This window comes from Sycon ciliatum, chromosome 13 (genome assembly GCF_964019385.1).
Source record: "Sycon ciliatum chromosome 13, ocSycCili1.1, whole genome shotgun sequence".
In the NCBI taxonomy this organism is placed as follows: Eukaryota; Metazoa; Porifera; class Calcarea; order Leucosolenida; family Sycettidae; genus Sycon; species Sycon ciliatum.
Genome location: NC_088655.1, coordinates 4926341 through 4942556, shown reverse-complemented (window position 1 = coordinate 4942556; position 16216 = coordinate 4926341). Strand labels below are relative to the sequence as shown.

The window sequence follows — 16216 nt, the reverse complement described above, 5'->3', positions numbered from 1 at the left end:
TACACCGCACTTCCACATGGTAGGACAAATGTGGAAGGGGCAGCTAAGAGGTTAGGCTTACACCGCACTTCCACATGGTAGGACAAATGTGGATAGGCTGCTAACACGGCTACGCTTACACCCTGACAACCGTATGGTAGGACGAATGCGGCGGGGCTGGTAACCTGGAGTTAAGTGACCCGCTCAAAGGCTTATGGAGTGCTTTGCAGGCCACCTAACAAATACCACCCAAAAATAAGACTGCCTACGGCGGCTTGAGCCATGGACTAGCCGTTCAAACCAAGAGCAGAGCCATGCTCAGTGCGTTGCAATCAAGACGCGAGAGAGAGAGAGCAGTTAACTTTATACCCAGTCGGCCACATAGCTAACATATGCCGCTAAAGGTAAGACTGTCATACATCAGGCATGAAAGTATACTAGTGAACATTGTATTCTTGTGTCCAAGGAAATTGTTCATTAATTCCCAAAGAAATCTTCATTGATAATGATGCAGAGCCTATGTTATTGCCGATGTTACCTTTACTCACTTGCTGTGGTTTTTTTGTGTGTGTGTTTTTTTTGCGCATGCATGGTTGTGTGTGTATGTTTGTGTGTGTGTGTCTATGTGTCCATGTGTGTGGGTGTGTGTGTGTGTGTGTGTGTGTGTGTGTGTGTGTATGTGTGTGCATGTGCGTGAGTGTGTGTGCGTTCATGCATATGCATATTTATATGTGTGGGAATTGGCATGTGTATGTGTGTGTTTGTGTATGTTTATGTGTATTTGTGTGTACGTGGTTTGTATTCATTAACAATGCTTCACATAAACACAACCAACCAACCAACCATGCTACTTCCAGATTGACAGCACACCATTACACATTGCAGCAGAGAATGGTCATGTTTCCGTAGCAGAGTATCTACTTAATTCTGGACATTCGTTGGACCCAAAGGATGATGTAAGTCAGGATATCCCTGGTGCATCCTTGTTAGTTTATGTACAGAAAAGAAAGATAATACGGGTGTACATAGTCCGGTCCGGTGCATGTGTGCCAGGTCTCATGTTCATTTGTTGTACGCACAATAATACAAGCACAATTGGAGAACATTTTCCAAGGAGAACAACAGTTTTCACTATCTTCAACAGCCTAAACAACACTATTGAGTTCCTTGCGTCACCTCAAAAATACTTATAAGTCCAGTGTCTTGATGAGATTTGGTGTATGTTTTCATGTGAAATCGCAATGAACACAATTATGATTCTGTAAAGCAACCGGCTACTAGATTGGAATTCTTTGGTATTTTGTACACCTGCACAATGTTACACTTCCAGTGGCGGGTAAGATAGTTGAACACCACAATCAGTCATGTCTTTGTGCGTAACCCGTACAATAATGGTGGTTTGTGTAAAACTGCATGAAGAAGTCTCAGTCAAACTTGGTTGGTTGAATTTCCAGTGGTGTACTTTCTTGTCCTGAACAAAACCAATCTACCAATCCACATGGGGAGAACACTCCGGTATGCCAATGTAGCACCAGTTTTTTGTTCATTGCAGGCATCCGTGTTGTGCTTTTGAATTGCCTCTCGTTGGCAGCAGAGGGTTGGGCGTATTTTTGAGGTTTACGTTATATTTTAAAGTTCTTACCCTATCCCTCATGCCTTCGAACTTATCATAGACAATAACGACCTTCTCGGGAGACAGTGCGTTGCTTTGAGTAACTTGTATTGCCATGCAAATGTTCAACAAGCTGGAAAGCAACGCCACACCGCTGCCTGCAACTAGCTCGGGAATCCCCGCAATATACTTACAATAGTTTTGAAGTGAAATACCTAGCAATGGACCGCACCTGGCTAATGAGGAGCCATAGTTGACTTGTAATGAGCGGGAACACGTGAAGCCAATGCTGGTTAGGAGGAGCAGAGCTAAACTTCCCAATCTACCGTATGGAAGACAATTTCATGTGAGAAATGGAGGGTGACCATCTAGCATGAGCTAGAAGCAAACAAATATGTTGACGCTGCATGGATGGCCATCCGAAAATGCCACACCTATCTTGCTGGCATGTCGCTTCATGTAGTTGTTGACCATCAGCCTCTTGTACCAATATTGAACACCTAAACACTGGACCAGGTTGAGAGCCCTCGGCTCCAACGTCTGATGACCAAAGGCCAACTCTATTGATGCACGAGCCATAGCCGACATTTCCATTGGAGTATGCCTGCGCAGATCTCTTCTCCTGCCAAGGCTGGCAGTTCCTGGAATATTCTGACCACCTGTCCAGCCGGCCATGTGTAGCTCGAATTGGCCGTACCGCTACCTCCCATGACATCATCTGTCACTTCGGCCGTTGGTTTTGAGATGTTGTCGTACCGCCAAGGTATTACAGATGGAGGCCCGCAGTTTGCCGCTTCCCGTGGACGTGAGTTCTGCAAGCGTTGGGGTGTGGAACAGTGCTTTTCCACCCCACACTACCCTCAATCCAACGGTCACGCGGAATCAGCAGTGAAACTGCAGCAAAAATGCTCATTGAGAAGACGACCCGGAATGGAGATCTGGATGTAAACTCCTTCCAACACGGCCTGTTGGAGTGGCGCAATACTCCACGCTCCAATGGCAGCAGTTCCGCCCAAGTGTTGTTCGGCCAGTCCCTCCAGTCGTTCATGCTCTCCGACCGTGCTAGTTTTGATCGGCACTGAATTGCATCTGATGACGCTGTGGACTCTGTAGACCCGAAAACACATTATGACAAATCGGCACACTCTCTTCATTCTCTATGGATTGGCACCCACATTGATGTTCAGCACTACCAGACCAAGCTGTGGTCCATGTGTGGCGTCATTGTAGCAATTGGCAGTCGGCCAAAACCGCCCAATATCGGAGTCACTAATTTTTCGTGATTTCTTAAAACCAGCGAGTTTGGGATGGCAAAAGTTCGTGAAGCACTGGGGCCACTTACATACACCCATTGTTGAAGTTAGATTTCGCGATGGTTAATATTCGCGTTACGCTCTTCTCGCCAAAAAATAGCGAACATTTATCCGCGCGAATATTATGCAATTTACAGGACTTCGTTAAGATCCCTAGTGGCCGTGTCCTATGGCGTAATCGCCTGCTCCAAGCGGAGTCATTTGCTGGCTCAGCTGCGAGCCATCTAGCTGCTCCAAGCAGAGCCAAAGCAGAGCCAGAGTTGTGCAAAGGAAAGCACAACGAAGAACAGCACGAGCTACGCGCCACGGCAACAAAAATGCCTAAAGTTACTGGATGATGGCGAAACTAGTAAGACTCTTGGACATACCGGCCTTACTACAACTCGACAACGCAAAACAACTGACCACCCAACTTGGGAAGCTCAAGTTTATGTAATAAACATAGAAAGGGGAAGCTAACCAAAGACAAATTGTCTCAAACCGAAACGTCAATATCCTACTTAACTCCACTATCACGTAAATGTGATGGACTAGTTATGTACAACAACAAGTTCTTCCACACGACGTTTTGCCGTATAGGTCATGACGTCTCATGAGGTGTGCAAAGTTGAACTCGGATGGTGAGCCATTTAAACTATGGTGAAAAAGGTGAAGGACAAACTGTTACAAGCTATGATTAACTGTCCACCAACGTAACCAGATCTTATACAGTCAGCGAGTGCCACAAAATGGTGGTTGGTGGACAGTTTGAATTCTTTTATTCTCACGATGGCCTGTGGCCAATAAGAGAAAAATAATTACAGGCACGGGGATCAGATACAGAGAGATCAAAGTTTAGCTGCTTGCTGAGGCAGTAGCGATGGTAATACTAATTGGGAGTTAATCACGTAGGCTGGGCGCAATGGAGCTATAGATGTGCTGAGCAATGTGAGCAAGTACATATGGAAGAGATGACAAGTGGTAGGATGTTTGCTTTGAAATCTCGTCTAGGGTTGATTTGCCGGATGCTGGGTGGGATGCTATTAAAGAGATCAAGAGAAGCATAGATGGGGGAGTCTCTTAGCCGGTTTGTACGTGTTGTGGGCAGCTCAAAGGTTCGGGGGAACCTGAGCGTGCGAATGGGTTGTATTCGGGGTAGGTGAATTGCAAGAAGGTGTGGTGGTGCATATCTATGATGCAGGCTGTGTGCAAGAAGGATATGGGAGAGGGTACGGCGGCTGCTGAGTGATGGCCATTTGAGTCGGTGCAGCAGCACGGAGTGGGTTCTGTGTTCAAAGAGGGGGAGATGCAAACAGAGGCGAGCAGCGCGCCGTTGGATGCGCTCAAGCCGGTCGTTCAGGGTTGCGGGGAGGGGTGAGAGGACAGTGCAAGCATACTCAAGAATAGGGCGAATGTAGGTTAGATAGATGGAGGAGAGAGCAGAAGTGTTTAAGGAATAGCGTAGTCGCAGGAGAAGGAACATCTTTCTGGTCGCTTTAGTGATGATGTAGTCAACATGCGAGTTCCAGCATAGATTCTGCTGTATGAGGAGGCCAAGGTGGCGATGCCTTGAGGCCACAGTGAGGTTGGTATCGTTAAGTGTGATTGATGGTGGTCTGGTAGGTGGCCGGTTGGTGTGGTGAAAGTGGATGACAGTGGTCTTACTTTCGTTGACCAGGAGATGCCAATCCTTCAGCCACTGTGCCGCGGTTGTCACAGCTGACTGGAGGTGCTCTTCTGCGGCTAGAAAATTCTCGTGAGCGGCAATGATGGCAGTGTCGTCGGCAAACTGGCTGCACTCAGTGTTGGCATTTATGCAGGCGGTTGGCAGATCAACTGTGTAGGCCGTGAACAAAAGCGGCCCCAAGACAGAGCCTTGGGGGACCCCCGCTGGAATGTTTAGCCATGTTGATTTGCTGCTCTCCACTTGCACACGTTGTCGTCTATTGGTGGGATAGGAGGCAAGCCACTGGAGGCATTTGCCATCGAGTCCGAGGTGGGCCAATTTTGCAAGCAGTCCTTGGTGCCACACCCGGTCAAACGCCTTAGAGAGGTCGAAGAAGCAAGCAATTACTGTTTGCCCGGCGTCTCTTTTCTCGGTGATCTGATGGATTAACCGAGATAGCTGCTGTGTGCTGCCATCGTTTGGCCGAAAGCCTGATTGGCCGTTGGGGAGGTGAGGTTGGATGTGCTTTGAGATGCGGTCAGCAACTATCCTCTCTTGTACTTTCGACGTCACGCTGAGTAGCGATATCGGTCGATAGTTGGAGGGCTCGGTTTTGCTGCTCTTCTTGTGGATGGGGGTGACTGTTGCGTCCCTCCACTCTTGCGGGATAGTGCAACGTTCGAAGGAGATGTTAAAAAGGGTTGCTAGGGACGGCGCAAGTGAACTGGCTGCCTCTTTCAGCAGGCGGGTTGGTATGCCATCACAGCCCGGGCTCTTTGACGGGTCCAGGTTAGACAGTAACTTTGAGACCTCTGGGGCTGTTTTTTCAAGTGTAGTTAGGTCAGGTGTATTGGGTGTGGGGGAATGAATGGAGGGAAGTTCCTCGTGGCATCCTGTGACTGACTGTTGGCTTTGCGAGATGAAGAAAGCGTTCAGGGCGGTTGCTTTTTCAGCGGGGGTTGAGAGAGTCTGGCCCTGGGAGAGCATGTCTGGCAGAGTAGGTCGTTGTGAGGACTGGAGGCCGCGCATCAGTTTGTGTAGGTTTGGTGTGGAGTGGCTCGTCCCAGTGCCATTACTGACATATGTAGACTTAGCGATTCGGAGAAGGTGAGTAACTTTGTTGCGTTGGGTGGTGTATGCTGTCCAGTTGCAGGGCGTCCGGGTGCGCAAGTAGGCACGGTAGAGCCGGTGTTTTTCTCTGATGGCGTTAGTGAGCTCTGGGTTCAGCCATGGCTTTGCGGGGTGGCTAGTATGCCTCGGGGAGTGAGGTACTGCACAGTGTTTGCGGGCGCAAGTGAGGACTTTGTCCTTCCATGAGTGCCACAGGTTGTCTATGTTGGTAGTGTTCAGGGTGTCACCTTCCGGTAGCAGTTGTGTGCGTTCAATTTCGGCTTTCAGACTGCTGATGCTTGGGTTTGACCATTTCCAATGGGTGGTGTTATGGGTGGGAGGTGGTACGGCTCGAGGGGGTGCAGCGACTGGCTTGATTAAACCCCTGATGGATAGGTGGTCCGAGTTGCCGATCTGCGGGAGACTAGAGATAAGGACATAGTCGCTGTCTACATCCGTGACGACGAGATCTAGGCAGGATTTAGGGTGCCCATTCTGCACAAGAGTGGGGAATGTGACATGTTGGTGTAGAGAGTAAGTTTGGAACAGCACTGCTACATCCTCGCCAACAGCATCTGTCGTGTCAGAGTGGCACCAAGCGGCGTTCTTTGCATTAAAATCACCGAGGATAATCTTTTGCGTTGTTGTTGGTATGGCTCGTATCAGTTCCTCAAGGTGCTGGCAGAATAGCCGATGGTCGCAACGGGGTGGTCGGTAGACGCATGTTGTGTTGATGGTGCTGTCGTTGGCTGACAGTTTCAGCGATAATAGGTCAAAGCTGTCTGGGGTTGTTGTAGGGACGAGTTCATGAGGTATAGTGTCGTTCACGTAGAGAATCACTCCTCCACCTTGGCGGTCTGGGCGGTCTGCACGATGTAGTGTGTATCCACTGAGGGCAAACAGGGAGTCTGGATCGTGCTGGGTACACCATGTTTCAGAGACAGCAATGACATCATAAGGTGGCGTTGTTGACGATGCTATTGCTGACAGTTCGTCCATTTTGGGGTAGAGACTGCGAGCGTTGAAGGAGAAGAAAGAGATGCTATTTTGTTCATTTCCGTTTTTCATAATAATTTTTTTTTTTTTTCACTGGTGGGACCTGGTGTTGATGATGATTCCAGTTCAGGCGTGGTCCATGGTGACTCCTGTAGGACTCTGGTCAGCTAGCTTATTTTGTTTTTGTTTTTTAGAGGCATGTGGATGTTGTGCGCCTGGGGGCGTCTGCTCTAGCTGGTGGCGTCTGCGTCTGCGACGTCCGGTGTAGAGTTTCCATTCTTCCTCCGCTGCATTGAGCTTCTGCAGGAGTTGTTCGGCGCGATTTCCATCTTCCTCAAATAGGCTCTCGTCGTTGCTGTCGTCTTCCGCTGCCGTGCGAGGTGAGCCTGGCGAGTGGCAGTACATGCTTGCGCTGGGTGATAGTGCGCGGACTGCGCTCTCGTCGGCTCGATCGATATCTGTACTAGTTCTACGAGTACGAGTTTGGTGCTCATCAGAGGCACTGGCAGTGTGTCCGTGCTGGTCTACACTTTTGCTGGGCTGGCTGTGTTCAGTGACTTCCTGTGCGGGTGAGCTGGCAGAGGTCACAGGGGACGCTACCTGTGCGTACAGTAAGCTGACCTGGCCTGTGGAGGCTGTCGGATCTGGTGCTGGATCGTCGTTTTGGGTCTGTGTGTTGCTTGTTTCGGTGATTTCCTGTACGAGTGTGCTGGCAGGGGCCGGGGTCGCTGCCTGTGCGTACGGTAAGCTGGCCTGGCCTGGCAGGGCTGTCGCCAGTGTTGGATCTGGTGCTGGGTCTTCGTTTTGGTTCTGCCGCGTGTTGGTTGAAGTGCGGGTCCGTGTGTTTTGTAGCTTGTTCGATTTAGGGCAGGAGCCGGCAAGGTGATTTTCTGAGTTGCAGAGGCGGCAAGTTGGCGCCTGGCCCTCATGCTTCACGCGGAAGGTATTGCCTTCGGCTGTCCGCACGAAAGATGGCACCTGCCTGCAGCCGTTGTTCAGGCGAACAGTTGCGAAGCGTACGCCTGTTCCGACAAATGCGCCCGACTTTGTGCGGGTACGGCCGTGGCGAATGGTGCCTTGCACCGTACCGTATTTTGTGAGTGCATGTATGATGGCGGCATCGGAGATCCAAATCGGGACGTCAAAGATGTGCACTTGCAAGGAGAGAGAATGGCGGACAGAAATATGTGTTTCGCCAAGAAAGAAACCGTGTTCTGCAATGGACTTAGTTGTAGATTGGCTGCAGAACGTTACCTTACAGGCTGATCCGGTAATTTGGACGGAGGCGACGTCAGCATAACCCTGGTCGATGAGGGTGTCCGCAATTTCTACTATCTTCTGGCCCGCGAGGCCGTCGACAAATATTACGGTATTGGCCTTCAATTCGGCCGGCGACATCGACCTCCACAGTGGCTCTGGGGGCTCAGGCTTTGGGCTGCCTGGCGCTGGGGAGTCATCCATGCTAGATAGGTAATACTAGTTAGAATAGCAGTGCATATACGCTTCTAGGGTGGGGACGTGGTCACGACACTCAGAGCTTCAAAACTTGCTTCTTACTCCTGGCGAGCTGAGAGGGTTGTTCAGTTAGTCATATGATTGTCTTAAAATGTCCTTCTCCTTCATCACCATAATTGAATTGGCTCACCATCCGAGTTCATAATTCATTGTATTTGCTCTTGTTTGCTCTTCCTTGTATATCACCTGCGGAGAAGTTACGGAAGTTTACTCTCAAAACCCTAACTTTTCAGAATATTCTTGAAGAGCCTGAGGTTTGTCCTGTAAACATAGCCAGCAGTTTTCCTTAGCTTCTTTAGCCTGGAAAACAATAATGAGTTTTCTTGCGTCACCTCAAACTTTCTCATAAGTCCAATGTCTTCAAGAAATCTGGTATATGTTTCCAAGTTGGCTATTTGAGGATCGTAGCATCTCGGCTTCCCCGGAATCCCTCTCGAGTGATGGACTCCAGGTGCCATTGTGTGATCTTCAAGCGCTTTGTCCGCCCGGTGCTGGAGTATGGCATGGTCATGTGTTTGAGCTCAACACAAACCGATCTGGCTCGCATCACTGCCGTGCAACGGGGTGGCCATCGCCTAATTGGTGAGGGAACCTACCTTTGCATCCTGTACAAAATTCATTGTCCAAATGCACATCCCCTTCTACAGAATATGTTGCCACCCCAGCAGCCCCAAGACCAAACGGGCCACTCCACCCGTAGTACGTTTCAAAGATGTAATGCCCACTCACACCAACTGGCAAATAAACTTCCCGTCCCATCCCGAGACAACCTGTGTCGAGCCTATAATCACGCAGTTGTCCACGACTGTAATATACTGCATGCACTAAAACTAGTTGTACTGCGCAGCCGCGATCGCGTGATGCGGCGTGAGTGCATGTAGCGAGTACATGTACATGACCAGCAAGGCAGTAGGCAGTACGACTCGTACACTACTTACACTAGTTACACTGAAATGACACCAAATCATGGCAAATGCCTGAAAATGCTTGCAATTGCCTTCAATTTTTGAATTTTTTTCCCGGGGGAGGATAATGAAGAATTCTTGTCCCCGATCGTAGCGTCTTCTTGGCTTGTTGCAGAATCAAAAAATCTGTCATTGCAGTTACACTGAAATGGCACCAAATGCCCGGGAACGCTTGCAATTGGCTATAGATTTTGAATTTTTTCCCCGGGGAAGGCCCCCGTACCCCATGGCCGCCCCACCTCCAAAGTCGGTGCGACGGGCCTGCTATCAGCGAACTTTTTCGTGTTTTCCTGTACAAAATTCGTGTGCACCCCCTGTAAAGGGGTCCGGTGACGCCCCTGAAGGACCATTATGTTCTTACTCGAACATGCTTCCGGATTGCACACGACTCGTTGTTTTAGAAGACTGTATTATAATGTTTTACTCTGACTATGCTGGAAATCATCTTGCAGTACAAAGGCAAGTTCTGGCAGACTCTGCTGGAAATCATCTTGCAGGAAAAAGGCAAGTTCTGCCTCTCTCGAAGCAGAAGGGGAGATTCAAAACATTCAAATCAAAAGATCGCGCGAAAGCAGTGTACGCGACTACGCGCATCAGACGTAGATAATCAGTCGAGTATAGTTAATCAGCCGTGCCATCTTATAATCCTCTGTTTACATGAGACCGTCGTCTACGAGACACATGAAGCGCTGGCGCCATAGAAGATAGCTCTCCTGTTGGCCATTAAATTTGGGCAGTTCCAGCGGCTTTATCTGGAACTGCGGAATACCAACATACCCAGCACTGTGTGGCACACTGTTTACCCAGTTCTGAACGTATCGTGCAGATGCAGTGGCATCCTCTGGACCATGTGGATGGGTGGCTGGATTCTGTGCGCTCACAGACCGGTGTGGCGCATCAGAGTCAAGGTGCGTTCTACTGGCTGCACCAGCCTTTGCTGGCTTTAAGCTCCTGGCTGCAGCATTCATGATAGGTGGAAGCTTGGCCTGTACACGGTGTACAGGATGTTGTGGTGGTGACCTGGCAGGTCTTGTCAGCTCAGACTGGGGTACGACAGTTACTGCAGGTTGGACGCAATCTCCTCTGTGATTGCTCAAACTAACGTTACTGCGTCGTCGGCTGTCAGACTCCACTTCCTGCACTGACTGCTCATCCACAGCGTTCATATATCCAGAACTGCAGTTGGAGATCGAGAGAGCACCGCTACGATTTGAGCGCACACTTGTAGTTGAGGAGCGATGTGAGCTATGTTGGCTACTGTCGTCTGGAACACTTTCCTCATCGGAGAGCCTAGCTAGGTCCTCGGCCAACTCCAGCTCCACCAGTCTTTTGTCTTGTTCGAATTTCTTTGCCAGAAATTCCTTTTCAAGACGTAATGTCTTCGCAGCGGCCTGAATCTTCACTTGTCGTCGTGAGGATGATGGTGCTCTGGACGTACTCCTAGTACCTGACCTACTTGATTCTGCGCTTCCTACAGACATGGCATCTGCCGTTTTCCTGGCTGCCAACGAAGGGAATTCGAAGCCTTCTGCCTCATCCCTTGCTGGTGGAATGCCTTTTAATCTCCTGCTTTTTCGAACTCACTGTTCGCTCTCAGCTCGCTCTGTCTCTAAGTCCACCATCCGGATCGAAGGACAGGGGTGTCACCCGTGATGGGCACGGGGGGCATGTGCACCTCCCTAAAAAATTCAACCTTGGTTTTTTGCGAACTTCTGGTTATGAAAAGTGTAGTGCTGGTAAAATCTACTAATGCTTTAAAAAAATAGTACAGTAGGTATCGGGTATAGCGTGGGTGTTTGAAAAACGACTTTCTATTCTTATTTCCGATATTTCTTACACACCATAAATCAAGTGTGACATATCATGTGCATGTGCGCAGAGGCAGGAAGATCATCGCACATACAAGGTAGTGCTGCTGTGCATGCGGCTGGTCACAGTCACATAGGCTTACCATGTGGCTATGCAACATGAGTTACATGAACACAATAGTTGAACCTGCAGCACTACGACCCAACGCAAGTCAGATCAGAACTGCTTTGGACGGATGTTATTACTACAGGCGATATACTTTGTACTGATCTGGCATGTTTCGCTACACAAAGTCCATTCTCAGGAGCGATATATTCTACTGTACCATAAAATTGCTTGTAAGAATAAATGTGCACAGGAAATCCATGTTATGATTATGAAAACATGAGAGTTCATTCTTGTAGGCAGTATACTCTTTTACACGACAACGCTTTTAACCGATACGCACTGTAATTGTCGCTGACCTGCTCATTGATATTTGTTTGATTTTATTTATTTGTACCTTTTCAGCACTGCACAGTTTGTACGAGGACTTGGAGATTTATGCAGTACATGTCTACAGCTTATTTGAATGCGTGCCTACTGTGCAGTACTAGTCCTTTGTATAGTACGCGAGTTGTAGTGCGGGTTAGCATACAGGTGTGAACGCTTCGCCCTTTTCATGCAAGCTACTTTTCTGCATTCTGTACTTGCTTTCATGCTCGTGTCGCTGGCATACGCGATACGGGCCGAGTTTTTTGTATTGGTTTTGAACCATGTTGTTCTTCTTTTCAGTTTAGTTGTTCTTTGGTTGCTTGCTTTGGTTGGAGACAAAGATGGCTTTCCGTTTCAGTAATATAATGTAATGTAACTATAACTGATAGTATACTGTTGAGTGTTGGGATGCGTTGGGACCCCGACACCAATATTTGGCGACCGACCAGTAAAATTTGAATCGTGCATCGTAGAGTGCTAGCTTAGCATGGCCGAGTCCGAAGCCGAAGAGAAATCGCCTGGTGCTGGTGGAAGCGCTGAGGCTTTTGGATGGATGAAGCTGGAGACGAGTTACCTAAAGCTTGGCAAGGATTACGGGTATTCTGGCGAGGCACTGGTCTCTTTCGTGGAGCGCAAGCTCACCGAAGCAACCGATAGGGACCAGAGAGTACAAGAGCGTGCAGAGAGAATTGCTGAGAAGGAGCTGGACAGTAGGAAAGAAATAGAAAAACTCCAGGCTGCGAGTGGTAGTGGCAGTAACGACGCGCAGAAGCGCCCCCACAAGTTGGACGTGCCGAAATACACCGACAAACAGGACATCCGGCGTTATTTGATAACATTTGAGGCTGTTGTTCAGCAAAATGGCTACGAAAAATCGACATGGTTGTTGGCCCTCCGTTCGGCTGCGATGGGGACAAAGCTTGAACCGGTGCTGGATTATGTCACAACTTATGAAAGCGCTAAAGTTCAAGTGACACGTAGTTTTGGCAAGACTGCCGAGAAGACGTGGTCTGAGCTCTTGTCTCTGCATCAGCAGACGGAGGACACGTTTTTCCGGTACGTAGCCCATGTAGTGCAACAGGTGCAAGAGTGGGCATCGCTATCTGGAGGGCCGCAGGGCCAGAAGCAGAGCAGTGGGAACAGTGAGATGTTCATGGCAATCGTCCGCCAATTTGTGCTCCAGGGATGCTCGCTTCACCTCTGTGCGTACTTGCTGGAAAACAAGATCGGCGAGAAAACGTTGGAAGAGATCACGGAACTGGGTACAGCGTATCAGGAAGCCCATGGTGTACGTTCTGGGTCCGACCAGAAACCCATGGCCTGGGAGCCCGAGGGTGCATCAGCACAGTGCTTCACGCTGTCCACTGCGGATGATGAGAAAAAGCTCCACAGAATGCCTGTTGCTCAGCGGCGCGAGCATGCGCAAACCAATGGCCTTTGCTATCGTTGCCTGCGGACAGGGCACAGCCGGAGAATGTGTGATAGTAGTGTTACTTGCAGTAAGTGTGGCAACAAACACCATACCCTGCTTCATGATGACAGTAGCAATGGTAGCAGTGGCAGCAGCAGTGGCAGCAGCAGTGGCAGCAGCAACAACCATAGCACCTCAGCAGCTACAGGCAATGCCCTCGGCAACTCCTAGTGTTTGACAGCCGGCACACTCTCCCTCTCACGTAGCGATGCAGTGTCAACTGCCACTCTGGAAGACATGGACGAGGCGCACCCTATTGAAGTGCATAGCAGCGACATTTGATCCGCTCGACTCGGTGTCACCGGCAGTATTGACAGGCAAGATCCTCCTGCAAGAGGCCTGGAAGGAACAAGGCAAGTGGGATGATCCGCTACCTTCTCCGCTCGCCCAGCGTATAGCGACAGGCAATGGTTGGACTTGTAAAACCTGCACAAGGTTTTGGTGGGGAGGATGTCGCTGACCTGCACATTGATATTTGTTTGATATTTATTTACTTGTACCTTTGCAGCACTGCACAGTTTGTACAAGGACTTGGAGATTTATGCAGTGCATGCATGTCTACAGCTTATTTGAATGCGTGCCTACTGCGCAGTACTAGTCCCTTGTATAGTACGCGAGTTGTAGTGCGGGTTAGCATACAGGTGTGAACGCTACGCACTTTTCCTACTTTTCTGCATTCTGTACTTGCTTTCATGCATGTGTCGCTGGCATACGCGATACAGGCCGGGTTTGTGTATTGGTTTTGAACCATGTGGTTCTTCTTTCAGTTTAGTTGTTCTTTGGTTGCTCCGCGAGTTGTTGCTTTGGTTGGAGACAAAGATGGCTTTCCGTTTCAGTAATATAATGTAATGTAACTATAACTGATAGTATACTGTTGAGTGTTGGGATGCGTTGGGACCCCGACACCAATAGTATGCACATCAAAACCACGCCTTGTCAACGATCCGTTCTTTCTCAGTTTTAACGACCACACTCAGCGAAAAGAAAACAACAACGAAGCACAACGACACACCAACGCTGATGTGGCATCGCAAATCCCGTACCGTGCATGCAGGCACTGGGTTGCAACAGAAGAAAGACCCGCTGCAAGCGTGCCAAGCAGCGAGTGAGTACGTAACGCTGTACTAATGCCAGTCATGGCAACGGGAGATAAATAATTATGCAGATCGATCAGCGACTAGTTTGATCGAGAGCAGAGTACGAAAAAGGCACACATTCAAAGTTCAAACTGTGCAACAGAAGCAGAAGAGGAAAACGAAAATGAACACTTGTCGTGAAGTGAAGTGCTTCTGTCCGGTGCTTGCACCCGACGGGGTGGCAGCGCCCCTAGTCAGACAATACAAGGCAAACGAAATAGAAATTAGCTGAGTCACAGCGCGGGACTCCGAAACGAAAACCGGTGAGTATGTAAATATTAATTGTTTGTACCTGCTGTACAACGTAACAATTGCTCAAATTCGTATTTTCAAACTAGCACTCGTAGATTTGTAGTGTGAATGTGCCACACGATTAGAGTAACAACGACAAAGAGATACTCTTCTAAACACGGAGCACACTCATTCTGAAACACAGTTATGCCACCAGCACACAGTGTGCCATACGCGCGTTCACAAAGATAGCTTCGCTTACACGAATTTGTAGATTCATCCACAGCCGCACAAATAATGCACCGATGCTGTACAATGGATATACTGGAAGCGGAACTAGTGTAGTACCCTACCCCACAAAAGTACTGGAACTGCAAACATTGCCTGTAGAGGTGTAAAGAAATAGCACAATTACTACAAGCTGGAGCATATTCGATTGTACAACTACGCCTGACCAGATACAGTTAAGAAAGCACTTTATACCACACTCTACAAATCGGGCATGGTTGGTGGCGCTACTCTCGTAACCAAATTATTTGGTGCGTGCCAGAAGAAGAGGAAGGGAGAGTCATTATCCATTATATTACAGAGGATGCTTGGAGTACAGAAACAAGTAATTTCATTCACGACCGCAACAAAGCTCGAGCGGAGCCGACTGGAGTACACTACGGCACCAATCTGTCAAACCTATGAGAAAAAGCATACAATAAAATCAACATATCTGGATAGTCACTGGCGGCAAGCCACAAGCCACAATGCAGAGGACAATGTTACCGGGCTTGATGTTGCGGCTGCGTCGAGACCATTGCTGAAGCACATTCAGCCGAGGCACTATTTCTCGAAGCCATCGCCGCCATACCTCGCGTAGGAGCTGTTGGAGGAGCCGCCAACGACGCTGTGGGTGCAACTCAGCGACTTCTTCGAGTGGCAGAGTCAGCTCGCACTGTCCATCTAGGAAGTGCATCGGTGTTAGCGGTGCGGCATCATCCACGTCAATCTGGACAGCGGTCAACGGGTGCGAGTTGAGTAGGCCTTCCGCACTCACCATGGCAGTTACAAGTCCTCATCAGTGAGATTGGCCTGGGACAGAGTTTCCATCATTGCGCTCTTTTGCCTTGACCACACACTCAAATACGCCGCCAAAGTGCGGAGCGAGAGGTGGATTGAAGCTCCAGTGAACTCCTTGGCTGGCCATACTTGCGGCCACTTCATTAGAACCTAGCGCTTGATCGGCTTTTCTTAGCTCGCGCTCTGCACCGACAAAGTTTGTCCCGTTGTCTGACACGACCTCAGCTGGCACGGCTCTGCACTTGCAGAAACGGGTGAATGCTAGCAGAAACGACTCGTTGTCCAGGCAATACGCCATCTCGAAATGACAGGCTCAGGATTGCAAACAAGAGAAGACACAGAGGTACCTTTTGAGCTGAGTCTTGCCACGTCCTTGTTTTGTCCGGAACGGACCGGCATAGTCAACTCCCACTCTTGAAAATGCCCGGTACGGTGGAGCTGTTCGGAATAGCGGGAGCGGTGCTATCTGCTGCAAAGCCACAGTGGCCCACTTCTTCTTGCAGAGCTCGCAGTGTGCACGGTGAGATCGTGCGACAACCTTGCCACGGATGATCCAAAACCGCAGGATCAGGTTTGCCAAGAGTTGGTTTGGGCCCACACTGTGATCACACTTGCGATCTTCGGTGTCGACTATCAACTGAGTAACCCGATGGTGCTGGGGCAGGATTATCGGATGCCGGGTATGCTCAGGCAAGTGGCTGGCAGTCTTCAGACGACCTCCAGCGCGTAGCACACATGGGTAGTCCTTGTCGAGCACTGGATTCAGCCGTAGCAGCGGCTTCCCTGACGTCATCTGCCGATACGAAGCGGGATAGCTCTCTGCTTGTGCAATCGCATACCAGTGACATTCGGCACGTTAGCTCCTCAGGCTTCAGCTCCACAGAGTCGACTG

The 16216-nt window shown here is 49.4% G+C and overlaps 2 protein-coding genes across 2 annotated transcripts in view; one reads left to right on the top strand and one right to left on the bottom strand.

Annotated features, from left to right (window-relative positions):
* LOC135829588 (uncharacterized) overlaps window positions 1-16216 on the top strand; it is a 142841-nt gene that overhangs the window by 61604 nt on the left and 65021 nt on the right. The window lies entirely within an intron of this gene.
* LOC135829074 (uncharacterized) lies at window positions 15638-16117 on the bottom strand. Its single transcript, XM_065341480.1, has one exon. The coding sequence runs from the start codon at window positions 16115-16117 to the stop codon at window positions 15638-15640; it is 480 nt and encodes a 159-aa protein (XP_065197552.1).

What these genes read in the sequence shown, in the direction of transcription:
- LOC135829074 (XM_065341480.1), bottom strand. Translation starts at nt 16,117, where the DNA reads ATGACGTCAGGGAAGCCGCTGCTACGGCTGAATCCAGTGCTCGACAAG.